Source organism: Alternaria alternata, assembly GCF_001642055.1.
Source record: "Alternaria alternata strain SRC1lrK2f unplaced genomic scaffold CC77scaffold_16, whole genome shotgun sequence".
NCBI classification, from domain to species: Eukaryota; Fungi; Ascomycota; class Dothideomycetes; order Pleosporales; family Pleosporaceae; genus Alternaria; species Alternaria alternata.
Window position 1 is genome coordinate 534,536 of NW_017306205.1, and position 26,274 is coordinate 560,809.

At 51.8% G+C, this 26,274-nt stretch overlaps 8 protein-coding genes across 8 annotated transcripts; 6 read left to right on the top strand and 2 right to left on the bottom strand.

Annotated features, from left to right (window-relative positions):
• Positions 1 to 3,692: 3,692 nt before the first annotated feature.
• Positions 3,693 to 7,244, top strand: CC77DRAFT_1032968 (hypothetical protein; the record flags this gene model as incomplete). Its single annotated transcript, XM_018526774.1, has 4 exons — positions 3,693 to 4,865; positions 4,914 to 6,119; positions 6,857 to 6,931; positions 7,038 to 7,244. 4 exons carry the CDS (start codon positions 3,693 to 3,695, stop codon positions 7,242 to 7,244), a joined length of 2,661 nt encoding a protein of 886 aa, XP_018383699.1.
• Positions 7,245 to 7,842: 598 nt separating this feature from the next.
• CC77DRAFT_222174 (DUF1857-domain-containing protein) lies at positions 7,843 to 8,757 on the top strand. The gene is made up of 3 exons (XM_018530719.1): positions 7,843 to 8,203; positions 8,303 to 8,467; positions 8,556 to 8,757. Exons 1-3 carry the CDS (start codon positions 7,952 to 7,954, stop codon positions 8,628 to 8,630), a joined length of 492 nt encoding a protein of 163 aa, XP_018383700.1. The 5' UTR covers positions 7,843 to 7,951; the 3' UTR covers positions 8,631 to 8,757.
• Positions 8,644 to 9,163, bottom strand: CC77DRAFT_1022495 (hypothetical protein). Its single transcript, XM_018525476.1, has one exon. The coding sequence runs from the start codon at positions 9,097 to 9,099 to the stop codon at positions 8,884 to 8,886; it is 216 nt and encodes a 71-aa protein (XP_018383701.1). The 5' UTR covers positions 9,100 to 9,163; the 3' UTR covers positions 8,644 to 8,883.
• A 96-nt stretch (positions 9,164 to 9,259) lies between these two features.
• Positions 9,260 to 13,515, top strand: CC77DRAFT_993806 (hypothetical protein). The gene is made up of 7 exons (XM_018536425.1): positions 9,260 to 9,669; positions 9,738 to 9,767; positions 9,822 to 9,894; positions 9,949 to 10,020; positions 10,067 to 12,243; positions 12,326 to 12,879; positions 12,928 to 13,515. Exons 1-7 carry the CDS (start codon positions 9,604 to 9,606, stop codon positions 13,163 to 13,165), a joined length of 3,210 nt encoding a protein of 1,069 aa, XP_018383702.1. The 5' UTR covers positions 9,260 to 9,603; the 3' UTR covers positions 13,166 to 13,515.
• An 852-nt stretch (positions 13,516 to 14,367) lies between these two features.
• CC77DRAFT_225468 (SPX-domain-containing protein) lies at positions 14,368 to 15,744 on the top strand. Its single transcript, XM_018530725.1, has 7 exons — positions 14,368 to 14,597; positions 14,719 to 14,803; positions 14,855 to 14,974; positions 15,025 to 15,075; positions 15,127 to 15,267; positions 15,317 to 15,364; positions 15,413 to 15,744. Coding segments are annotated over exons 1-7 (510 nt in total). The 5' UTR covers positions 14,368 to 14,595; the 3' UTR covers positions 15,476 to 15,744.
• Positions 15,745 to 18,557: 2,813 nt separating this feature from the next.
• CC77DRAFT_993812 (ABC1 kinase family protein) lies at positions 18,558 to 20,734 on the top strand. Its single transcript, XM_018536426.1, has 3 exons — positions 18,558 to 19,077; positions 19,144 to 20,333; positions 20,387 to 20,734. Exons 1-3 carry the CDS (start codon positions 18,692 to 18,694, stop codon positions 20,656 to 20,658), a joined length of 1,848 nt encoding a protein of 615 aa, XP_018383704.1. The 5' UTR covers positions 18,558 to 18,691; the 3' UTR covers positions 20,659 to 20,734.
• An 883-nt stretch (positions 20,735 to 21,617) lies between these two features.
• On the top strand, positions 21,618 to 25,026 carry CC77DRAFT_222831 (HECT-domain-containing protein). The gene is made up of 8 exons (XM_018530720.1): positions 21,618 to 21,916; positions 21,978 to 22,016; positions 22,073 to 22,178; positions 22,241 to 22,374; positions 22,423 to 23,929; positions 23,978 to 24,115; positions 24,163 to 24,558; positions 24,611 to 25,026. Exons 1-8 carry the CDS (start codon positions 21,880 to 21,882, stop codon positions 24,708 to 24,710), a joined length of 2,457 nt encoding a protein of 818 aa, XP_018383705.1. The 5' UTR covers positions 21,618 to 21,879; the 3' UTR covers positions 24,711 to 25,026.
• On the bottom strand, positions 25,015 to 26,096 carry CC77DRAFT_223095 (hypothetical protein). Its single transcript, XM_018530723.1, has 4 exons — positions 25,660 to 26,096; positions 25,547 to 25,604; positions 25,188 to 25,419; positions 25,015 to 25,135 (listed from the first exon to the last, which is right to left on the bottom strand). Exons 1-3 carry the CDS (start codon positions 25,865 to 25,867, stop codon positions 25,257 to 25,259), a joined length of 429 nt encoding a protein of 142 aa, XP_018383706.1. The 5' UTR covers positions 25,868 to 26,096; the 3' UTR covers positions 25,015 to 25,135; positions 25,188 to 25,256.
• Between the last annotated feature and the right edge of the window lie 178 nt (positions 26,097 to 26,274).

Consider the following 26,274-nt stretch of genomic DNA (forward strand, 5'->3'; position numbering starts at 1 on the left):
GTCGGCTAAGCGGACCATAGCAAGGAGCGTACAAAGGATTAATGGAAATACAGGGCGGACAGGCTTCCCGGAGAAAAATTCATACCTGGACAGCGAACACGAAGATACGAACGAGGACTTCCGCCTCGAAAGAAATAGAGGACGACTCCAAGCTGCATGTAGTAGGTCAAACACGAGTAGCAAAGACAAGTTGTTGTGTTAGTGTTGTGCGCGTGTATCATTATCGCGATGGCGACTGACTGTGGTGCATTTGCAGTCAATTGATTATCCTGTTGTACAGTCTTTGTTTTCATCAGCCTCAGCCTCCTTCTGCAAACGATGGCATAGCACCGGTCTCACTCACCAAGAGCTGCGGAGGTTTGCAGAAGTTGGCTTACTTGCTTCTGATTTTCGCCAACCACACCCTAATATTTCCGGCCTTACTGTCAATCCTGACAGCCTTCCTGCTTCTTCATGTACTTTACAACACCCAGCTTACCCAGCTGAGACATTTTGCAGCCTTCGACTCGATTCTTCTGTACGACAACTCCGCTTTGCGAGGTATGGAGTGTACACCGAAAAGAATTTATTCGTTTATGTAGACTCGATTTTGCGGGCAAGATTCTTGAGTCTATCAGTGAAGTTCAATTATCCAACGGTACGCTTCCTTTGCTACAGAACATCCTAGTCGCTAATCTAGTTAGGGATTGCGCTCCTTGTTGGTGCTATGTTCCCGTGGAATAGCCTTAGTCTCTACCATTTACACGTAGTTTATGACACCATTAACTTTACCGCGTAAGCGATTGTGGTGCCTTCTTCGCCCTTCTAGCTAACTATTGACAGCATATCGTTCACGGCGTCGATGTTCGTAGTTTGGAGCTCTCGAACCCACAAGAAGCAAGATGTTGAAGCCGAAAGCTAAAGTATTGTTCAACAAAAGCCATCATGGATACACGCGATACAGCGAATGAGGAAGTTTCTAGTGTCGACATCTTTCTGGACTTTCGTGTTTTGCATACTCTACCTAGTGTATGCAATTCTCTTCGGCCTAGCCCTCGGCAGGTGAATGTCGACAGGTTTGGATATTGTTATCGCTACAAGGGCATCGCAAGTCCAGCCTCGTCGCATCCTACGGTAGATCAAATTTACCTAGGGATCACCTGCTTGTATATGTTCAGCTTATTGGGTTATAGCTACACAGAGTCGTATGCATACACGACGCTGCTTTACAAACTCCCTGCTCTGGGCCTTGCAGAGTTGACTAAGATGGCTGGTTTAGGAGAGCAGTATGGTGCGCTTCAAGATCGTTTCGAACCACACATTGCTTTCTGTAGAGCACAGTACGGGTTTGTGCGTGAAGTTCTCTCCGGAAGGTACCCACTCTTCCTTCACAACCTGGCAATAATAGACAGACCACCATCTTCTAGAGAAAGACGCCTTTTCTCTTTTCTGAATTCCTTTGACTCTTTGTCGAGTGCCATGAGCCTCCCTCTTGCCCAATACCTGCTACACTTGTACATGGTATGGGCGATTCGGTCTGCAAACCAAGTACATCTCCAGGGCGATTTCGAAGACACGTGGGAATTTGGTCAGGTTGTAGCTTTGGTCCAAATTCTCTCATGTTTGAAGGGATGTGTAAAAAACTGCATTAGTACGGCTCTTCTCAAGAGCTCGATATGTACTAATACGGGCAGGATATCGCAGACTATGATGAAGTAATCGCCAGATGGCTTACTGAAAACCCCAAAGACATACTCGCTTGAGTGACTATATGATGGAGTGATTGCATGTGAGAGAAGCCAGTTCTGAGCGACTAAAACATTATCTCTAGCCGAAGGAGAGGTTGACTGTCTCAAGTCGAATAGGTTATGCCAGAAACCGCTATCGTTTTCTGAACGGAGACAGTGCCGAGGTGGTGCACAAAGCAAATTAAGGGGTGAATAGAAACTTCGATAGCGTATGTCTAGTCTTGATGGCCAACCGTGAAAATGTTGCTACATTCGACACTTTACACTGATTTGCCTTTCCTGGCACATTTGTCAATAGCAATGCGGAAATTTGATGCTCTACAAGAGTCATAGCTGCTGGTACCGGCTCTGGTAGTCATCCAAGAAACCGTGACTGCAATCAACACTCTCCAAAATCTTACCAGACTCGGAAACGTATCCATGGGTAACGGACGGGAACGAAACGTCTCGACACAATCTCACCCCTGGTTCGCGTTCTGACTTCGACAGAAATTGTAAAACTACTTGTTGTGGGTATATCAGGGGCTGGCATGCCGATCCAGGGTATCGTTGCGGGAGCTTGGCTGGTGTGGATGTCTAGCGTCGACAACGAGACATGTCAACATCTCACACCGTCTACTCGTCCACCCATAACATGGCTACTGCATTCGACGGATATCATGGAATCTACTTGATGTAGTAGTATCGTGGGATCGTCCCATGGGAGACAAGTCGGCGACATGGCAGCGATATGCGTCATGCCGCTGTCGTACCGTGGAATTGTTGAAATCGAGGCTGCAATGGCTCGTCTTCATACCGGGGTTTTTCTGCTGGAATCAACATCTTCTCTGAGAACTTACCCTTTGCGGCGTGTTGGCATCCACGCAGTTCAAACCTACTTGTAGTCGAGTCAGTTATACAGTAGACAAGCGATGTTCTTGTATCGTGGTTCCGCGGATTGTAGAGAAGGATGGATCGCATCGGTCCTTTTAGCGACCGCGAAAAGTCCGCCGCAATCCACAGTTTTTCATTCAAACTGCCCTGACAGGAAGTCGCCACGACAAAAGACGTGTAGTACAATGAGGGTATAGGTGTCGGTGGAGCTACCCAAGTGTCGAAGGATGCGGATTGCCACTGTGGCGGTCGCCATCCGTGGCTCAAAAGGCACTGGAACGTCAAAAACCATCGTCTGTAATTTCCATGGAAATCTGCCGTAATCAACAGCTGCGTCCAATACTTTCTCAATCGGGAGACATGTACTCGACTTGATGATACACTGCAACTTTGGTGAGTTGGTGGCCTAAACAGACGCCAACGCTTGCGAAGCCCAAGGTAAGGAAAGCCCGCGGCGTAGAGAACAGAAACACCGGCAGAATGCCGTACCGTTGCGGTTACCTCGCACAAATCAAAACAAAGCAAACATTAAATGGAAATGTGCATGAGGTCAAACCGCTACGGTTTGCGCATGGCGTGACAGCTGTTATGCCTGTATCGAGACAGGTACCGTTGCACAGGTGCTTTCCTGCTCTTCCGGGTGGACTGACGATAGCGTGTAGGTATCGGGCCTAGAGGGGACCAGTACCAGGCATCGGGGACGGCAAAGGCAGACGGCGTGGGTCTGCCGATGAGGTGTTTCCACATTGCGATGCACTGGTTGCGAAAGCGACCAAGCTGGCCGTGTGTCGTGTGCCCGTTCCGGAAATGCTTGCGGGTGCGGGATGGGTCGTGTTGAGGATGGCAAGACAAGACGAAAGAGACAAAGAACGTATTCGGACCGGAGTGAGGGACGCCCGAGGAAAGAAAGGCAGCAGGATTTCCAAGATTCCCTCGTGGCGACTGTGGCGTTTTGGGAGCATGTGAGCAACTGAGCCACAGAAACGTGGTCAAGAAGAGCACAGTGCGAGCAGCGCCGGAGGAGAGGCTCTGGGCGACCTGAAACGAAGCATCCCCCCTCCCACTTGTCCCTAGAGTGTACACGATGACCCAATGAGTCTCTTCTCGTCGTTTATTATTGACCCCGTTGTGCGCCATGCACGGCGGTTCTCAGGTGTTGGCGAAGGGAATCATGACGGAGCCCGGTCTCTAGCATGTGATAATCACGACTCTGCATCTGCACCTGTCCCACGGCCGGCTCACGAAACGGACGCGGACCCGGCGAGCGCACATGATAGAAACATTACCGACGCAACTGGGGCCCGGCCCACCGCCCTGATGGATCGAGTCCGACGTTACTCGTCCTTCTCGCAGCGGCCTCGCAGTGCTGCTGTTGTTGACGAGGAGCAGAGCCATGACGATCTGCCAATAGACACCCCAGTCGAAATGTCCGCGAATCCATCCCGCACCCTCGCAGATCAGTTCCGTCACCTCGATGTAGACTCGTCACGCTCTACTGCGCCGTCGCCCACGTCGCTCCAACACTCGGCCAGCACTCGTAGCCAGAATGTGAGCGCCATGTCAGAGTTGCTCCCCGCAGACGATGGCATGGCCCATCTCCGCATGCGCATCCATGAAATCAGGGCCCTGAGCATATCCGATCAGGAGCGTGCCCGCATGATACACAACCTGATGACGGAGAAGTACAACCACATGCGACCCACGTCGCCAGCGAGCTTCGTATCACACGACCGCCCTTTTACCCCGACCTCCGGACAGTCCCTCTTCTCCGACATCCATGCCTCGTCGCCGTACTCGTCTTCGTCTACAACCGACGTCACTCCCGACATCTCGTACAATCTTCGAGAGGGCGACGCGAACCCGACATATCGACCCCATCACGACCACGCCGGTGCAGAGCACGGCGAAGACGACGATGACGACACTGCCGAAGGAGAACTCGTTCTTGGTTGCCAGCACTACAAGCGCAATGTCAAAGTACAATGCTTTGAATGTCGCCGCTGGTACACGTGTCGGCACTGCCACGATGCCGCTGAAGACCACAACCTGAACAGGAAGATGACACAGAACATGCTGTGCATGGCGTGCGGCACCCCTCAGCCAGCAGCCGGTGTCTGCAAGAACTGTGAGACTGAGGCCGCATGTTACTACTGTGACATTTGCAAGCTCTGGGACAACAATAGCAAGAAGAAGATCTACCACTGCCCAGACTGTGGCATCTGCCGACGAGGAGAAGGCCTGGGTAAGGATTTCTATCACTGCAAGGTATGGACATAGTCTCGCCATGATCTAGCCAGCACTAACCGTGCGCAGAGCTGCAATGTTTGCATATCCATCTCTCATGCAACCTCGCACAAATGCCTCCCGCGGGCTACTGAGGGCGATTGTCCGATTTGCGGCGATCATCTCTTCACGTCGTCCACCGCTGTAGTCTCCATGCCTTGCGGGCATTACTTGCACAAAGGATGCTACAATCTTTACATGCAGACTGCGTACAAGTGCCCAATTTGCAAGAAGAGCGCTGTGTGTATGGATCTGCAGTGGCAGAAGTTGACTCAAGCAATCGAGGGTCAGCCGATGCCAGAACAATTTGCAAATACCCGAGCAGTCGTTCAGTGCAACGATTGCTCAGCCAAGTCTTCCGTCAAATACCACTGGCTCGGAAACCAATGCGGTACATGCGATTCATATAATACGAACGAACTTCGTATTTTGAATGGACCAGAGAGTGAAGAGGCTGCCAACGCGATACTGGATGCCGATCTTGACTCAGGCTCGAGATCACCCGCGAGCGTTAGTTCGCCCTCCTCCCAAGCACCGTTACGTTCACCTCGATACTACTTTCAACCAGATGAGCCAGAAGAAACATGGCTACCAGGTCAGCTGCCCTCTTTCCCTTTCCAGATGCCACAGTTTCCAGGCAGACCACGCATGCCACAGATGCCTCAGATGCCACAGTTCCCATCTTTACCGCAGTTTCCACCGCTGCCGAATTTTCCACAGATACCGCAATTTCCACAAATGCCTCAGATGCCTCAAATGCCTGATGCTGCACAGCAGATGCTTGAACGTGTGCGTCGATCATTCGATGCCTATCTTAATCCAACGGGGGATGTCCGAGCAGAAGACGTACCATTCATCGATCTCGGTAGCGACGACCGTACTGAGCGTCCGGCTACAGATGGCACAACGGTCAAGGAACCATCACTACCGCAATACGTTTTGGAACGCTTCACGCAGTCTCTCGTCCGCTTCAGGAACGACCTGAACCCGGCTTTGTTCGAAGAGATTCCAACATTGGATCTCTCAGAAGATCGTGATCCCGAAGGATTGCAATTTTGGGGCGAAGATGGTGGACGACTGAATCGCTTCGTTGCAGGCGACGAAGACGAAGATGAAGAAGACGATGACGACAGTAGCAGTGATGAAAGCGAACACCACGATGATGAAGACGATGAAGACGAATGTGTCGAAGTCAACGTTAAAAAGCGCGGCAAGGAGTTTGATTTGCCAGGGCATGTGTAAGGCGTTACTGAGGCGTTCTGGGAAGGTTAAGGAGGATGTGTTATGAATACCGCTTGGGCATTGTTTTGAATAGCGACCTAGAAACATACGAAAAGCCTATGTAGAAAATTATGGATACCCAAATACAAACGCATCACGATTCAGCCTAAGCTCATGTTCTTGCTTAACGATGGAACGTTGAAAGCGCTTGGAGCATTCTCACGTGGAGCAGTGGCCCGTGCCCAGCGCTAAGCAAGCGGCCACACGAGGCGCATTGGATTTTCGACCATCGCGATTTTTCGAACTCCAAGCCTCAAACTCGCATCCTCATCTTCGACTAACCCCCGCAGCGAGAACCTCTGTCAGTATGTATTGCGCTCTCTGTCTTGTTTTGAATGTGGTTGCTTTGCGCGACCCTCACAATACCTTCTTCCAGCTGTTTGGTGCTGTAATAGGCATTTGCTAACATATATTCTCTCTTCAGAAATGGCCCCTACCACCAAGTCCGCCGGCAAGAAGTCTGCTGGAAAGACCGGCCGCAGCGCCATCGCCGATGTCGTCGCCCGCGAATACACCATCCACCTCCACAAGCGCGTATGTTGATTCAGTTTTGTGAAGTCCACAGATGGTCTCGCAGAACCTTGGGTGGATGTTCGACCAGGCCGATCACACTGGCTTGAGCATCTATTCTTGGCGATGCAGGCATCGGGCGGAAGACTGAAGAGAACATAAGGCTAATACATCGGGTATAGGTTCACGGTGTCAGCTTCAAGAAGAGGGCCCCCAGGGCTGTCAAGGAGATCCGCGCTTTCGCTAAGCAGGCTATGGTATGTGGCATCCAAGGTTCAATGACCCTTTGGCCAGTGCGCTATATGCGAATGCTGCCACAGCGTCATCGATCGTATGAGCTCAAGGCTAACTCTTTCACTGTAGGGCACCAACGATGTCCGTCTAGACCCCCAGCTTAACAAGAAGGTCTGGGAGTCCGGTATCAAGGGCGTTCCTTTCCGCCTCCGTGTCCGCATCTCCCGTAAGCGTAACGACGAGGAGGGTGCCAAGGAGAAGCTCTACTCCTACGTCCAGGCCGTCAACGTCAAGGACCCCAAGGGTCTTCACACCCAGATCGTTGAGGATGCTTAGAGTACTTGCAAGGATAAGAGGAAAGGGTGATGTGCATATCAAAAGCATGGCGTTCCGGCGGGTTGTGCTGAGTAGCTACTACGGATATCTAGAGCGAAAGGCTGGTGAAATGATACCTCAATGACAGATCATGCCCCGCCACGTTTGATGGACTTGAAAACTTTGAACTGTTCTAGCTTTTTTCGTTGTCAAATTCAGTGATGCACGCAACACGCATTGGTCGTGGTGAACAACAATCCCGAAGTCTCACCGGAACTAACTAAGCCTGATGGGAATTGTCGACTATGTAAAAACATTACAGAACATGTCAATTTAGCTGAATGATTTCACAGCAAACTAGCAGACAATGTTCGGCTCTTCGCGCTCTTCTCAAGAGTACCTTGCATAAGCGGCTCTTCATAGCTCGGCCTTGGGGGGGAGCCGAACGTCGTTGCTTACCCAAGCCTTGGAATCTGTTCGGCACGCCAGTTGCTCCACTACATACATGATACAAGGCAAGAGAGAGTATATAGAGTGATTTCCAGCATTCAGAACACAAACATTGCACCACCATCAAGCCATCCCTTCTCATCAAACAATACTGACATCAGACTGCCATCTTACCCCACGCCTGCAGTACAACAGGCAGCAGCTTCCGCATCTCAGCATCTATCACTCAAACCATCCTACAACACGAACAAACCGCTTCTTGAAGCATACTCGTAAACATGGTGAACATCAACATTGCATACACCTCCCGCATCAACCCCGCCGGTGCGACACCGGTGCTCAACGAAGCACAAATCTGGGCTGGCCTGCAGCGCAAGATACGTTTTGCCCAAGAATTCGTGCCTGTGATTGAGAGCTGCGAGGTACTTGAAGAGAAAGATGGAGTGGTAACTAGGGACGTCAAATTCAAGAAGGGAACGGGCCCCAAGGATCAGGCCAAGGAAGTCGTTAGAAGCTACTGGCCGAGTTGGGTGAGTGGAACTCGTCCCCAAGGTCGATATCTAAAGCACGATGAAACATTTGCAACTCCTCAATTCGATGTAGGAAATATGCTGACTATATGTACACAGGTCGATTTCGAGCAAGAAGACGGAAGTCATGTCCGCAACATCATCTCCGATGGTCCATCTGGTGAGACCGAGGACTTGAACATGACTTATGCTTTCGAGTGGATCATGCCAAATTTGCAAGAGGGGACTCCAGAAGCTGACAAGGAGAGGCAACGACTCAAGGGCGTAAGTACTCCCGCTCACTGTCATTGTCTTACTGGAATGGCGGATGCGAACAACGCTGGTTTTGAGTTGGGTACTAATGAGATGATAGATGGCGAAGAAAGCAGTTGAGAGCAGCATCGACGCGATTCGGGAGATGGTCAAGGATGGCAGGGTCAAGGCATAAGATTTATTGACGGTACGGAAAGAGGTTGCGTGTTCATGGACCATCGTCAGCCAACCTTAGATACCAAACGAAGTCGTTATAGAAAAATAATGTCTCCTACATTGTGTCTTTCCCGCATGATCTACGCAGCGCAGAAGCTTTGAATCCAGATGTTGTGGTGAAACGCACATATCAAGATACGTCTGTTGCTGCTGGTTCTAAACGTGCGCAATACTGGCCGGATACCTAACACCATACAATCCTCTAAGAACGCCTACAACGACGTTTCCTGTCCCGATAGCACCATGAGTAGCAGGTTATAGGTAAGCCAAGAATATAACAGGATGTAGAACGCCTCTGTATCTCTTTTCAAGCCATCACCAGTTATAAATGAGGAAGCCTTAAGCTGCTTTGTTCTTCTGATGACCTCGTCATGGTAGCGCACATGTGTGCAGGGTGAAGCATTCTTGTACACCCGCCAACAGCACATGGGTATGTCACCTATCGGAAACCTAGCAAAGCAGATGCTTGGGCTTCTAAGCGGAGTTGATGATATGAAGGAAGATGCAGGGTAGCAGTCGATCCAAGGTGGAGCAGTTAGCGCTAGTGCTTGTCTCTCGGCACGGGTAGACTGGTTCCAGTTGACAAACGCGACTTCACCGCGAAACCCGTGCCTCTTGAAACATCCACCACTGCGAGCAGCTAGAAAGACAGTCTTGATCACGGCCTAGCGATCCCCAGATACAAACAACCTCCGCAAGAGTTTGACGAGCGTGCCCGCACACACTCTCCGCCGCACAAGTGCCCCACCTTTGTCTGTACACAACTTCTGCAAGGCAACGGACCTTTGCGCGCTCGCCCTCCGCCCACGCCCACGCCCAACGCGCCAACACGCCGACTGCTTAAGAAGCTGAGCCGACGCTTGAGCTTCTTGGGGAAATAGAATATACTTCAAGGCTGATTGGGAGCTTTTCCCGCCGCGCTGCAGCCCGCCATGTCTCTGTCAATCGAAGAGCTCGACGCCACAGTGCGCGCCTTCTACGAGGGTCGCGGCGACACAGTAGGTTTCCATGCGGAGTCTGAATGGGAAATGTGATGAGGACGTGGCTGACACTCCATCTTCTGCAGCAAAAGCAAGCTCAGGCTACGCTGAACCAGGTAGGCATCTTCGCTGACACTGTTTACACACGCATCCCGCTAACATTTGCGTAGTTCAAAGAGAACCCCGACGCATGGCTCCTAGTCGACAAGATCCTATCCGATGCGCAATACCCGCAGACCAAGTGTGAGCTTAGCGACGTGGTATAAGGCTGGTGGTCATCGTGCTAATTATCGGCAGATCTCGGACTACAGGTTCTCGACAATGTTATCATGACGAGGTGGAAGGTACTGCCTCGCGACCAGTGTCAAGGTATGCCACATCGCAATTGTCGTCTGAGTGCTGCTGACCGAGTCAGGTATCCGAAACTTCATCGTGAACTTCATCATCCAGCTATCCAACAACGACGAAAGCCGCCGCACCGAGCGTACCCTTCTAAACAAGCTCAACCTCGTCCTCGTCTCCGTCCTGAAGCAGGAGTGGCCCCACAACTGGCCAACTTTCATCAACGAGATTATATCATCGTGCCATAGCAGTTTAGGGATATGCGAGAACAACATGGTCATCCTGCGACTCCTGTCCGAGGAGGTCTTCGACTACTCAGAGGAGCAGATGACTTCGGCCAAGCGAAAGGAACTCAAGCAAAGCATGTGCGACGAGTTCACAGCCATCTACCAGCTCTGCTCAGAGGTCCTGCGCACAGCCACCGAGGCTGCTCTCATCAAGGCGACTCTCGAAACCTTGCTGCGCTTCCTGAACTGGATCCCTCTGGGGTACATCTTCGAGACACCACCGAGTGGCCAGAGCCTTATTGAAACTTTGCGGAGTCGATTCCTCGAAGTTCCTGACTTCCGCAACATTACCCTCAAATGCTTGACCGAGATCGCTGGCCTGCACACCGAACCCGCATACGACGACAAGCTCGTCCAGATGTTCACCGAGACACTAACTGCCATCTCCAAGATCATCCCCCTCTCACTGGACTTGAAGAGTACATATTCTTCTAGCAATGGCCGGGACCAGGAGTTCGTCCTGAATCTCGCGCTCTTCCTGACAAACTTCTTCACCATGCATCTGAACGTCATCGAGAACCTTATGAACAGGGACTTCCTTACGCATGGCCACTTCTACCTTATTCGCATAAGCCAAATCGACGATCGTGAAGTCTTCAAAATCTGCCTGGAATACTGGACCAAGCTCGTCTCAGAGCTATACGACGAGATGCAGGCGCTCCCAATAACCGACATGAACCCTCTTCTGAACATGGGTATCCCTGGCAACGGAGCTCGCGAGCTGGCCAACTATCCTCTGCGAAAGAACAAGTACACTGAAATTCTTTCAAACCTCCGAACAGTCATGATTGAGAAGATGGTCAGGCCCGAGGAAGTTCTCATCGTCGAGAACGACGAGGGCGAGATCGTCCGTGAATTCGTGAAGGAGAGCGACACAATTCAACTGTACAAGTCTACTCGAGAATGCCTCGTCTTCCTTACTCACTTGGATGTTAACGACACCGAGCAAATCATGTCGGAGAAGCTGGCTCGCCAGGTCGATGGTTCAGAGTGGTCATGGGCCAACTGCAATACCCTCTGTTGGGCTATCGGTTCCATCTCTGGCGCCATGAACGAGGAGACAGAGAAGCGCTTCCTGGTCACTGTAATCAAGGACTTGCTTGGATTGACCGAAATGAAGCGAGGAAAGGACAACAAAGCTGTCGTGGCCAGTAACATTATGTATATTGTCGGTCAATATCCTCGATTCCTTAAGGCACACTGGAAGTTCCTCAAGACTGTTGTCAACAAGCTATTCGAGTTCATGCACGAGACCCACGAGGGTGTGCAGGACATGGCTTGCGATACGTTCATCAAGATTGCAAACAAGTGCCGACGACACTTTGTTGCTCTTCAGCCTGGGGAAACCGAGCCATTCATTGACGAGATCGTTCGTAACCTGAGGAAAATTACTGCTGATCTCTCGCCTCAACAAGTCCACACTTTTTACGAGGCCTGCGGTTACATGATCAGCGCGCAAGGACAGAAGAGCATGCAGGAGCGTTTGATTGCCGACTTGATGGCTTTGCCAAACTCTGCCTGGGACAACATTATCGCTCAAGCTAATCAAAACCCTGCGTGTCTCCAGGATTCAGAAGTCATCAAGATTGTCGGTAATATTATGAAGACGAACGTCGCAGCATGCGGCTCAATTGGATCCTACTTTTACCCACAGATCGGCCGGATATATTTCGACATGTTGACAATGTACCGCGCGAGCTCACAGCTTATCGACGAAGCTGTCCAACGAGAGGGTAATATTGCGACAAAGATGCCCAAGGTCCGCGGACTTCGTACAATCAAGAAGGAGATCCTAAAACTCATCAACACTTACGTTGAGAAGGCCGATGACCTGGAGATGATCCACAACAACATTGTACCGAAGCTGCTCGAAGCTGTTTTGATCGACTACAAGAACAATGTTCCCGATGCTCGTGAGGCAGAAGTGTTGAACGTCATGACGACGATTATCAACAAGCTACATGTACGTTGGAGACCCAATCTGAGCAAGCACATGGTTGGACTCGCTCAGTCACTCTTAGATTATATGCTAACCTTCTTCACAGAGCATGATGGAGGATCAAATCATCAACATCATGGATAGCGTTTTCGAATGCACTCTGGACATGATCAACAAGGACTTCTCGGAATACCCAGAACACCGTGTCGAGTTCTTCAAGCTTTTGCGCACCATCAACCTTCGCTGCTTCCCCGCTCTGCTGCGCCTCGATGCACGATCGTTCAAGTTCGTCATTGACTCATGCATGTGGGCAAGCAAGCACGATAACCGTGAGGTTGAGAGTGCCGGCCTTTCCATGTGCTTCGAGCTGGTTTCCAACATGGCCGAAACAGACCAGCAAACTTGCAACACCTTCTTCCAGACATTCTTCACGACTATCCTCCAGGACGTCTTCTTCGTGGTTACCGACAGCGATCACAAGGCTGGTTTCAAGTCGCAGTCGATGCTGCTGGCCAAGATGTTCTGGCTCGTCGACTCAGACAAGCTGCAAGGTCCCATCTACACGTCACCAGACATGGCGCCAGCAGGCACACCGAACCGAGAGTTCCTGCGAAACTTTGTCGGCAACCTGTTAGCGACTGCCTTCCCCAACCTCCAGACGTAAGCTGTCCCTTCTCGCTTGTATGAACGCCTACTGACTGTTCAAAGTGCTCAAATCGCATCGTTTATTGACGGACTTTTCGCGACCAACTCCGACCTCAACCGCTTCAAGGTCATTCTGCGCGACTTCTTGATTTCCTTGAAGGAGTTCTCTGGGGATAACGCTGAGTTGTTCCTCGAGGAGCGTGAGCAGGCTGCGAAGACGGCGAAGGAACAAGAGCGTGAGCGAGCCATGAAGGTCGGTGGTCTGTTGAAGCCTTCGGAGATGGATGACGATGAGTTGTGACTTGACGTTGAGTTGGATGCAAATGTGGCTACGCGCACGCCGTACGATAGCGAACGCGCTCCCCACGAGTCTGCAGGTAGTAAGCGCTCCGATGAAGGTCTCGATGGATGGGACATGTATGGCTTGTGAGTGCCAAGGGGTGTGGTGACTGAAGAAACGGTCGCGACGCTGCGTTGGATGGGGAGCATAGAGCTAATTGTGTCGGCAAAGTTTGAGGGAAGGAAAATGGTTTCGTTCTGGTCTAATACCCTATAGACCTTTTACTTCTTCATTTGACGCATGGATATATAGCTGGTATGGAGGTAGCCTGGTTTGGCTTGCAGACTAACATTGATAGGAGCGTTTTAGGGGTCGAGGCAACCTCGTGACGAGGGCGGAGAATAAAGCTCATGTACGCGATTACCTTCTACTTGCATTGCCTTGGATGCTACCTTGCGGCTATTGCGCATGTGTGTTTAACCCTCCCTCGCGGGCCGTCCCACTTTGCAACTGGATGTTAGTCGAGTCAGATGAAGTCAGTAGCATCATGCAGCATGACGAGGCCTGCCGGCATGCATGGCTCTGCCTTTGAGAGTCATGCCTTCCCGTATATGAGACCCACATGCCGCTGAGCCTCGATGATGGCTGTAGCAGTGCGCGCGAACATGATGGGCAGCGTGAGCATCGGCTGTCGCGATCAAGCGTCGCGGAGATGCTTTGGATGCGGTTGAGCTACCTGACTGAGCTAGCAGGCGCCCTTACGTAACCCGACGGCCCTGGCACTACAACGTCGAAAGCGTCGATTGGGCGATTTCAGCCTTTCCAACGCCCTAGCACCTCCTACGGAACTAATATTCGGCAGAATAACCGCATGCGACACCTCCCCTGCCCCATGCCAGCGACCTAACGATATCAGTCCGTGAGCAGTTGCTGAACCTCGTGGCGGCTATACGCACGCTGATTCGCCCGCGCCTTACCAGTCGTCTGAACGACATGGGCACTCTGCTCTTCTGCCAGCGTATGCACAATCTCGTGGCCCTCGTACAATGAGTCGTCGGTGGCGCCTTCCAGCCTGGCCCCTCATTCGGCATCTTCCAAATACCTGCTAACACGCTGTCTGACCAGGTCCAAGCGAATCTATGGATTGATCGGTCCAACTGCAGGGTACCACCAGCTGCATCGTGAGTGACTTCACTTCTCGACTTCCCTACCAACTACGCACGGCCATTCTTTGGGCTGTCACCAGCAAGCCTCAGCACATCTTGATCTTTTCTCTCGTCTCCACTGCCGAATAGGCGGCGGCTGACGGCCACACCTCTGTCATCGCGGGTCCTGTATGGTTGGATCTGCACATCAAACCCGGAACAGGATCCATCGCTTGTGCATCGTATGCGCATTGCCGTCAAGGCTTCGAGAAGAACACTCTTGAATTTCTTCTTACTGCTAGCATCATGTACGTCTCCCCCTCATATGGAGACCCTTCAACCCCGCCCCTTGGTGGTTTTGAGAAAGACAGCCTCGTCGACCAGTCTTGCATCCAAAGAAGACACTACTGACTCAGCACGCTTTTCCAGGAAGTTCGGGAAGCACATCCAAAAAAGGCAACTGGAAATTCCAGAATATGCCGCCAGCTTTGTCGACTACAAAGCGCTCAAGAAGGTCCATATGCCTTCCGTATCGTAGGGGCTTCACTAATTGTATAATTTGTAGCTCATCAAGAAACTCGGCGCTACTCCAGTGATACCACCACAGAGTGAGGGCTTTCACCATGAATCCCTGGATCCGCAGTCGTCCCTACAAGCCAACAAGGCCACCTTTTTCTTCCGAGTCGTACGTCTTTGTGCTCGCGACAAGTACATAGATTCTTACTTGATAAACAGGAACGTGAGCTCGAAAAGGTCAACACGTTCTACCTGCAGAAAGAGGCAGAGGTATGTTCTAGCACTCGTGCGTCGGAGGATGAGTGCTCACTATAGTTGCAGTTGCGTCTGCGCTTGACCACGCTACTGGACAAGAAGAGAGTCATGCAACAACACCCGCAATCTGTCTCCAAGACATCTTCGCGATATGTTGCCCTCGAAGAAGGACTAAAGCAGTTTAGCATGGATCTCAACAAGCTTGAGGTGATTGGTCCGTATGCACTTGGGGGCTTCCGATACTAACCCGACTCAGCAATTTGTGGAAGTGAACGAAACAGCCTTCTCAAAAATCCTCAAGAAGGTTTGACGCATCCCTCTTTGCTGCCATCCGCCTGCTAACACCGTCTAGTGGGACAAGACGTCCAAAGTTCGTTGTCATTACCTACGTATCTATCGACACTGGCTGACTTAGTGCCAGTCAAGGGAAAAGCAACTATACCTTTCGCGCGCCGTCGAAGTCCAGCCATGCTTCAACCGAGAAGTCATCAGCACATTGTCCGACCAAGCAACCCAGGCACTCCTTGATTTTTCGGGATGGGCTGAAGGCGAAGGGGTACAGGCACCCCATCCTGCAGCCGAGCCGCGCGTCTCCGAACCTGCATTCGAAGCGAAGCTCGAGCTTGACAACCAATTTGTGCAAGCTATCAACACCGCGAACGAAGGCAAGATCGAGGAGTGTTTAGCCCGCCTTTCGACCCTTCCCGATGCACGCGAGCACATCTCTAGGGCGTTCCTCAGCACCGTTGCAGAAGCGCCAGAATCCGCACTGAGAATACTACTCGATTCGAACCTCGTAAATCTCGAACAAGAAGACGAAATCAACGAGCGAAATTGTCTTCACAAGTCCGCTATCAGTGGGAGAATCGAAGTGCTTAAGCTTGGCCTATCGAGTAACGTGGATGTACATGCAACCGACGTGTACGGCAGGATACCATTGCATTATGCCTGTATGCATGGACATGTCGAGCTAGTACAGGAACTCATCAACGCTGCCCCAGAAACGGTGAACTTCCGTGATCAGGATAGCTTTACACCCTTGATCCATGCGATCGTGCATTCGAAGCTCGCTTGTGTGGAGATACTCCTTTCGAGAGGCGCCGACCTAACGCGTCTAGGGCCTGGAGAGCATGTGCCGCTCAATCTTGCGTGTCAGTATGCATCATTAGAGATCCTTGAGCTTCTTCTACAGAGGTCTGCTGAGATGCTTTCCGACGCGGAAGGACTGTTTCCACAACACCTGGTAGCACGATCGGGAAAGACACCTGAAGCACTGTTGATGTTGCAAAAGTACGGCGCGGACCTCGACCAACCAGACAAGCTTTACCAATGGACGCCGCTGTTCCACGCTGCGAGCGAGGGTCATGTGGAGTGTCTCAAGACGCTGCTCCAATGTCAGGTCGATGTAGACATTGTGGATGAGAAAGGTCTTTCGGCCATGTACTACGCTACATGGGAAGGTCATCTAGAGTGTATGAAACTACTTGCTTCTGTTGGGCGTGGAGTCGGATTGATGTCACAGAAACAGGTCTCGCCTCAAATGACGTCCCAGCTGTCTAGCTCGATGCCTACAGCTATGGACATCGAAGGCGACCCCGATGGCATACCCGAGTTCATTCTGCCGCCGCCAATTATACCATTCCGAAGATATGGACATAACTTCCTCGATACAAAGACATTCGTAGTGATCAGCTTCGAAAAGGTGGGCAAAGAGGCGATTCGCTTCTACGACGAATCGAAATATCCCGCGGCAAGGCTTACAATCTCTTCAAAAAGCTCCGATCTCATACCACGCAACATTCTGCTACCTATACAAGACGAGTTCAAGGTTATCTCTTTCCAGATCGAGAACCTAGATACTTTCTCCATCGACTTTGACGTATACCCCACAATAGGATCCAAGGTCATCGCTCGCAGCGTCGCCTCTTCAAAGGTATTCACAGAGCGCTCGAAGAGCTCTGGCCGATGGCACCTCGAGTTGTTTGACCCAAGACTGCGGGCGATCGGCAGAGTTACTTTCGACTTTCAAGTAGTGAAGCCTTTCCACGGCATTCCGCTCGAGATCACCCACTTTGCCACCTACTGGAAGGCCACTAGTCAGCTCGACTCACAGCCTCATACACTTATTACCGGCTCCAGTCTATCTGGCGAATATGTGCGTCTGTTCGTCCAACTGACTGCCGATGGTATACCAGTGCTGTATCCGAGATGGAAGGTCAACCACCACGGACTGGAAGTGCCAGTCAACATACTTACGTATGCGCAATTCGCAGCGATCGGTGTTCAGGACACGACCGCGGCTGCGAACCAGCTCGCTGCGGAACTTAACAACACTGGCTCGATAAACATACCGAACATTTACCAAATCATGGCTTCGTCGTTCATCACGTTGAAGGATGCCTTATCAGCACTGCCGGCTCACATCCATGTCGAGCTGCATGTTCTCTTCCCGTCCCGACTTGAAGAGGAACGTCTGAAGCTTGGCCCCACACATGACATGAATGCCTTCGCAGATAAGATCCTCTCGGTAGTCTTTGAACATGCACGCAAACTGAGGGAACAAGGTGCTGGTGAGATAGATGGTACTCTGAGGAGTGTGTTATTCAGCTCTTTCAACCAGGACATATGCACGGTCATAAACTGGAAGCAGCCGAATTGTGAGCATGACACTTATGGGAGGATACGCAGAAGATGCTAACTCTGAAACAGACCCAGTTCTGCTCTGCAACGAGCTCGGTGCGGATAGCCCTCAGTCGCCCTCTGGAAATACACACATCATTCAAAGCAGCGGTCGCACAACGACGTCTGTCAAGGAAGCTGTACAGATTGCTAGGGACAACAACTTCATGGGTCTGATATGTAGCTCGCGTCTATTGGTGAGTATCCCGCAAATTACCATACAACTTCTCTCTAACAGATCCTAGTCGCTCGCTCCCGCTCTCATTGAATCGATCAAGACGGCCGGCCTTGTCCTCGTCACAGACATTACCGACTCTCCAGAAGATGAACCCGCCCAGCCTGCAAACCTCCACGTTGCGAATCCCCGCCGACAAAACACACCAGACGGAGTCGATGGATACCTCAAGGGCAATGGTGTACTTTGTTTCAACGAGACTGTCGATATGTAGAATACACGTTATGCATAGGTGCGAGACCAGGCAGTAATGCGGTTATGGCGTTGCGTATTAGACTGAATATCCTGCGGAGGAATGATTATACCACTGGAAGAGAGGCGGACAGGTGCCTTTTGCTGCAGACTGATAGCTGCTAGACGGAGTCTCTTATTGCATGCAGCTTTCTCTGACTTCAGATGATTGATTCGTCTTATACGCGTCTGAAATGTTGGTCAAATTCAATACATGAGTAGGAACGTTTGCACCCGTAAACATGGGATTTGGGTAATGTGCATGGGCATGTGGTGCCAATTCGGCAGTGTCGATGCTCGCCGCAAACCGACAGGGGTGTGGTGTCCGGGATCCGATTCGCGCTGCGCCTTCATCGAAAAATGTCGAACGACGACATTTGTGGCTAGAAGCGGTCTGTTGCCGCTTGTTGCTCGCTTTCGCATCTTCCTCTCTCAGGCCCATAGACTCTGCAGTGATTGGACTCTGCCGGCCATGGTATAAACATAATGTCGACCCTGAGCGCCCTTTCTTCTCCGCTCCTCCGAAGGACGTGGATCTGCCGAGCTTGTATACGATCGCAGCGACAGACGATACCGCAGCCATATGGCTTGTGGCAACAACGAAGCACCTCGGCGGGGCACAATGCCTTCGCAAGCAGAATAGGGTCGTCGAGGACATTTGCAAGCCAAGCAAATGAGGCGGCCAATGCCACACCCAAAGCTGCAGGGAGGAGCTCCAAGAGCAGCAAGAGGAGGACGAGGCTGCTGATAGCTGGAGGTGGAATTGCAATTGGCGCAGCAGTCGTTACAGTCAATGACGACGCGAAGCATGCTTACGTGGCAGCGCAGCGAAGCTACAGAGTGGTTGCAACGCTGGTGCTCAACATCAGAGAGTATGTGCATGCGTGCATAGTCCAGCGCAACCAAACAATCCATGGCTAATATACACCTTTGTGCAGTTACCGCGACGTACTCAAGCGCGACGACGAACCAGACTACAACGAGCAACTCAAAGCCTGCCACCTACGATGCGCCAAGCGTACCCTACACACACTCGAGAAGAACGGCTCCATCTTCATCAAGCTGGGACAACATCTGAGCAGCATGAACTACCTGCTGCCGAACGAATGGTGCGATACCTTCATACCACTGCAAGACAAATGTCCCGTATCCTCCTTCGAATCCATACAAGACATGTGCCGACGAGACACGGGCCTTGAGCTCTCCGACTTCTTCTCGGAATTTGAGGAACAGCCCATAGGCGCAGCCTCGCTCGCCCAGGTACACCGTGCAACGGTTCGTGAGACGGGTCAGAAAGTCGCCGTCAAAGTGCAACATCCGGCCCTGGACGAGTGGGCCAAACTTGATTTGGCTTTGACAAGCTTCTCGTTTACGACGCTCAAGCGCTGGTTCCCCGAATACGATCTGACCTGGTTATCCGACGAAATGCAGCTTTCCTTGCCACAAGAACTCGATTTCGCCCTCGAAGGCAAGAATGCCATGCGTGCGCGAGAATACTTCTCTCACGTCCGCGATGTACCCGTCGTCATACCCAGAGTCCTTTGGGCAAAGCGCCGATTACTCGTCATGGAATACGTATCAGGGTTTCGAACGGACGACCTCAAGAGTTTGGATGAACATGGCATTGACAGAGACGAAGTATCGGCAGCACTGGCTAGGATATTCAACGAGATGATCTTTGGTAGAGATGCGCCACTCCATTGCGATCCGCATGGTGGAAACATTGCTATACGGCACAATCCGACTCGTTCAGGCAAGACCAACTTTGACGTGGTGCTATACGATCACGGCCTCTATCGTGATATCCCTATGCCCTTGCGACGCAACTACGCAAAACTCTGGCTCGCCGTATTGGACGCCGACGAAGCTGGTATGCGCAAATACGCTTATCAGGTGGCAGGGATCAAGGAAGAACACTTCCCTCTCTTTGCTTCGGCCATTACAGGCAGAGATTATACCGTGCTGGCAAAGAAGGAGAGTGGCACTGGTGGTGTAATGACGAGCAGGACGAGTGAAGAGAAGAAAGTTATTGGAGATGCGTTGGGAGAGGGGTTGTTGGAGAGTCTGATCGAGCTGCTTGGACAGGTTCCGAGAGTGATTTTGTTGATTTTGAAAACTAATGATTTGAGTAAGTCTTGGTCCCTCCCATCACCTGAGCATCTATATTGACCTTTCTTGTAGCGCGGTCCTTGGATGAAGGTCTGCATACTCGCCAAGGTCCTATGCGCACTTTTCTTATCCTCGCTCGGTATGCCAGTCGCACGGTGTACGAAGAGAGTTTAGACAACCTCAACGGCAGTATACTTTGGCCCAGTAACTTTCTGAGTTGGCTGGGTGCGTGGACAAGGCACATGAGAGTTGAGATGCAGTTGAGTGGGTATGAGACGTACCTGAAGCTAAGAGCGCTGTTGGGTATGAGGAAGATTGAGATTGGGGATAGCTTTAGGGAGTAGGGTATGACGAGCGTGGAGTTTGGCGACTATCAACATTAGACTTGACATGATTTGCATTAGAAGCTGGTGACATAGCTGGAAAGTCACGGGCGCAGTTAGAGTTATGATATCGAAACCTGATACTCATCTTGAGGTGCACGCGTGTATATGTCGCAGTGAACCCCACTCTGGCTGAAGATGGATACGGCAAGACGGAACGGGCGGAACGTAGTCGGGCCTAGACGTGTTGGTTCCTACAGGATGTACGTGTGGCGGTGCCGTTTACCCAAGAATGTGCGGCCTTGCATGTGGCTCGTGTCCAAGACTGCCATTCGTCTTGGTGTTTGACAGAGGGTTTGCAATGTGTTTGAGGCGTGGTCGTCTGATGGACAGCAGCTTCTGGGCGCCAAAGAGCGCCCAGAAGATGGAAACATGTAGTGAGAGGCACCAAGAAGAGGCAGATGGCATCAGAGACGGTCCAAGCAGCATACGAAGCAGCAGCAGAGATGTGGTCGAGAGATATGTTGTTATTTTGGTTCTTGGACATGCTAGTGGGCGGTGACAGGGAGGTAGAGCGGTTTGACATCATCGATGCCATGCGTCGCGAGAGCAAAGGCAATCTTGACATGCACGGGTACGCCCATCGGAAGCAGACTGTGCACCAGGTGTCTTGTTGCTCCTCTCCAAAGCATTCCAAGGTTACCCTCGACGGCCACATATATCGAGACTCTGGTCAGGCGCCAGTCAGCAGCAGTAGCAGCAGCAGCAGTAGCAGTTCGCATCGCCCCCCGACACAACCTGCGGGGCAAGCGCCAAGGCAGCAGAAGGCATCCTCCCGGAATCGCATCGTTCACGCCGCAGCGCTCAACGCCCTAGCCGCCAGGGCTGGAGTGGAAAGACTTTGTGGGTGACTTGCGGTGTCAGCGATTGCAAAGGATTGTATAAGCGATTACCATCGTAGGCCGGAGACTCGTCGGGCAGCGCCGTGAAGGCCCGCCGCATTTGCCTTTGTAGTAGACTGCGCACGGTCGCCTTTCGCACAGCCTCCTCCAGTACCTGTACTGTACCCTCGTCGCTCCGCCGTAGCCAACCCAGAGACGCCATACATCACCACCCAAACCCAGCACCAGAGAAGAGGCCCCTAACCACCGCGAGCTCTGAGAGCCGCCCCTCTACCTCTGCCGCCCGTCCCCGCTCCATCCCACACCCGCGACCGCTTGTTGCGCTGCATAACCGCGCATCATGGACGGCGCTGGCCAGCCCAACCTGCGCATCACCAGTATGTCTCACCCGCCGCCACCGAGTCCTGCGAGCCCCACGACCAAACTAACACGCCGCAGTCATCGCCGCCGATGGGCTCTACAAGCGCGATGTGTTCCGTACGTATGCCCTGACCCAGCCCGGCGTCGTCATGTCGCTCATGCATGTGCTGCAGGATTTCCGGACCCTTTCGCTGTAGCCACAATCAATGGCGAGCAGACGCGCACCACCAGCGTCATCAAGAAGACGCTGAACCCTTACTGGAACGAGAGCTTCGACATGTACGCTGCCCTGGGCCTTGGCCTCGCATGCCTTCGCATCATGACGCTAACACTCGACACAGGAAAGTGAACGAGGAAAGCGTTCTGGCGGTTCAGATCTTTGACCAGAAGAAGTTCAAGAAGAAGGACCAGGGCTTCCTGGGCGTCATCAATGTCCGCATAGGGTCGGTAATAGACCTCGATGCCGGCGGGGATGGTAGGCCTGATGCATGCCAGTCTACATCATCTGCTAACAGCCCCTCAGAGATGCTCACGCGCGACCTCAAAAAGTCAAACGACAACATGGTCGTCCATGGCAAGCTCATCCTCAACCTCTCCACTAACCTCACCGCGCCCATTACCCAGGGAGCTCAGAACGCCACCCGACCGACCGCATCCCCGCACCCGTCCGTCAACGGTGCTGTCCCTGGTGCTGTTTCAACTCCACAACAGTCGACGACGAACCTTCATCCTCCCGACGTATACCCCGGTCAGCAACGACCCTCAGTCGCCGGCCAACCAGCTGCCCAGCGTCTCAGTCAAGCCCCTCCAGCTGGCCCACCAACTGGCCCGCCCGCTGGTCCAGGCCCCGCGCCAAATGGAGCGACTCCAGCTCGCAACAGCGGCGGTGCATACAGCGCTTTCGAGGATGCTCAAGGAAGACTGCCAAATGGCTGGGAGCGTCGCGAGGATCATCTGGGCCGAACCTACTACGTCGATCACAACACTAGACAAACCACTTGGATCAGGCCGGGCGCAGGATTCAACGAGGCTGATCAGCGCCGAGATGTAGCTGCGCAGACCCAGCAGGAGCGCATGCGACATCAGAACCGCATGCTGCCTGAAGATAGGACCGGAGCCAACTCGCCCACTCTCACCGATCGTCAGCCATCACCGCCTGCTGGTTCGGCCAATGCTGCAAGCATGATGGCAACAGGAGCGACTACTGCTGGAACAGGAGAGCTCCCGTCTGGTTGGGAACAACGGCATACACCCGAAGGTCGACCATACTTTGTTGATCATAACACGCGAACGACAACATGGGTAGACCCTCGCCGACAGCAATACATCCGCATGTATGGTGGTCAGGCCGCCAACGGAAGCACCATTCAGCAGCAGCCCGTCTCCCAACTCGGGCCATTGCCATCAGGGTGGGAAATGCGCCTCACCAACACAGCCAGAGTATACTTTGTGGATCACAATACGAAGACAACTACCTGGGACGACCCGAGATTACCGTCCTCGTTGGATCAGAACGTACCTCAGTACAAGCGCGACTTCCGTCGCAAGCTGATCTACTTCAGATCACAACCTGCACTGCGCATTGTTAGTGGTCAATGCCACGTCAAGGTGCGACGAACGCACATCTTCGAGGATTCATACCACGAGATCATGCGCCAAAGTGCTGCTGATCTCAAGAAGCGACTAATGATCAAATTCGATGGCGAAGACGGTCTGGATTATGGAGGTCTCTCCCGAGAATTCTTCTTCCTGCTATCCCACGAGATGTTCAACCCCTTCTACTGCTTGTTCGAATATTCTGCGCACGATAACTACACTCTTCAGATTAACCCTCATTCCGGCATTAACCCCGAACATTTGAACTACTTCAAGTTCATTGGACGCGTTGTTGGTCTGGCCATTTTCCATCGCCGTTTCTTGGATGCCTTCTTTATCGGAGCGTTTTACAAAATGATCTTGAGGAAGAAGGTTGCTCTTCAAGACATGGAAGGTGTAGATGCTGATTTCCATCGTAACCTGGAATGGATGCTGTAGGTTCAAACTTCATTTTTCGGGCGCATACAAGCTAACAAACGCAGGAACAACGATATCACGGATGCTCTAGAGTTGACCTTTGCTACCGATGACGAGCGCTTCGGTGAAACCGTCAGCATTGAGTTGAAGCCTGGAGGTGACAATATCGAGGTTACCAACGAGAACAAGCACGAATACGTTGAGTATGTGGATCCAGTCTCAGTATGTCCCAATTATGCTAACTGATCAGACTCATTACCGAATGGCGTATTCAGAAACGTGTCGAAGAGCAATTCCAGGCTTTCATCACTGGTTTCCATGAACTAATTCCTGCGGATCTCGTAAACGTTTTTGACGAACGTGAGCTCGAGTTGCTCATCGGTGGTATTGCAGATATCGACGTTGACGACTGGAAGAAGCACACGGATTACCGTGGCTACACCGAGAACGATGAGGTGATTCAGAACTTCTGGAAATGCATTCGCAGCTGGGACGCCGAGCAAAAGTCGCGTCTCCTACAATTCGCTACCGGAACATCACGTATTCCTGTCAACGGATTCAAGGATTTGCAGGGTAGTGATGGACCAAGAAGATTCACAATTGAAAAGGCTGGTGAGCCCAATCAATTGCCGAAATCACACACATGGTATGAGACCCAAACATCCAGCGTATGGGCCAGCTGCTAACAAGATGTGCAGTTTCAATCGTCTCGATTTACCACCTTACAAGACATTCGAAGCACTCAACCAGAAACTTACCATTGCCGTTGAAGAGACAGTTGGTTTCGGACAAGAATAAGCCTCTCGCCATCCGGTAGGAGCCATGCGTGTGGACCACAGCTGTGGCCAAGGAAGTGCGGAAGACTACTACTACTACATGGCGTTGATGTCATTGTACAAAATCTGCGAAGGGAAGGTGGAGCATTAGTATATGGCGAGAACGCGCTCCTTGGGATCGTATATGACACTTGACTTTCTGGACTTGTGTCTAACCTGGCTCATCTTCAGTGTATTGCGTGGGATATATTGCATTGCTTGCACATGTGCACGTACTCAGCGGCGTTTTGGGGGTTGATCGGAATGGAAGTAGTATAGCGCTTTTCTTATATGAGCGCTGTAACAATGAAGGATGATGAGACCTGGACGGAGTCTACGTGACATGGCCAATTGTGTTGCCTCTGAGCATGTCATGGCTGCCGTGTGTACGCCTTTGCAGACGTGGAACTGTTTTGCTTATTAATGTTTAAATTCTTGTTGTAGGAACGGCGGCATTCACAAGTATTCGCAACACACGTAACTAGTTGCAAACGGCAGGCATGTCAGTCAACCCAGGAAAGCCATCGTATCACTGATTAAATATTATCCTATTCATCCAACTACCCGCTCGACCACCAGCAATTGTACTACTCCATCTACAACAGACCAGCAAACATGGCAACAATGGCGGCACCAGCAGGTACACCGAAGCTGCTACCCGCACCAGCGAAGCTGGTGGGAGTGGAGCTAGCCTCAGACTCGGAGCCGGTACCAGTAGCACTGGTCATGGCGCTCGTAGCACTGGCAACGGCACGAGACTGTGTAGCAGCGACGCTGGCAACAGAGGCCATGGACGAGGAAGCAGCGGCGCGGAGGGGCTCGGCGGCACCGCAGTAAGATGTTACGGTGTTCTGGACAGGAGGCTTCTCAAGGGAGTCTATAGATGTTTTGTTAACTTCTACTCATCTTGTTTGTATGCATGGAACACTTACCAGGGCAGTTGTTGTAGCAGACGAGAACATCTCTGTAGACGTCGCAGAGACAGATGAAGTCGTTGGGGTTCTCGTTGCAGGCGTCGATGCGGGATTGGTAACCTTGGACGCAAGTGTCTACAATGTTTTGGGCATCGCACTTGTCCTGGGCAGCGACGAAGCTAGCAGAGGCTGAGATGGCGACGGCGATGGCGGTGATGAAACGCATCTTGATACGAATGTTCGGATGGTAAAGTGGTGTAGTTCTACGACGTTGTATTACAAAGTATTAAGGTATAAAGAAGCTACCCAAAGCGAATGGTGGGTACTGTTGTTCGTATAGCGACCGAGAAAGGTAGGATAGATGACGGGAGATACGAGGAACGCAGAGAAGAGAAGAAGAGGAGACACGAGAGGGAGTCTAGGGTAGATTTAAACTTCGCAGGTGGCTTGGGAAACCCCATCCCTAATCCCATCTTGTCAAACACAAAACTAAAACTAATAACCTTTAAGCCTCCTTTCCCCGGAAGACTGCAGAGTCAAGAAGAAGCAGTGTCAGTGCTTCCCTGCGCCCATCCGTCTCTTGAGTCGAACTAAGCAAGACGGAGCCTAGTGCATGCCAGCCTCGGAAGATAA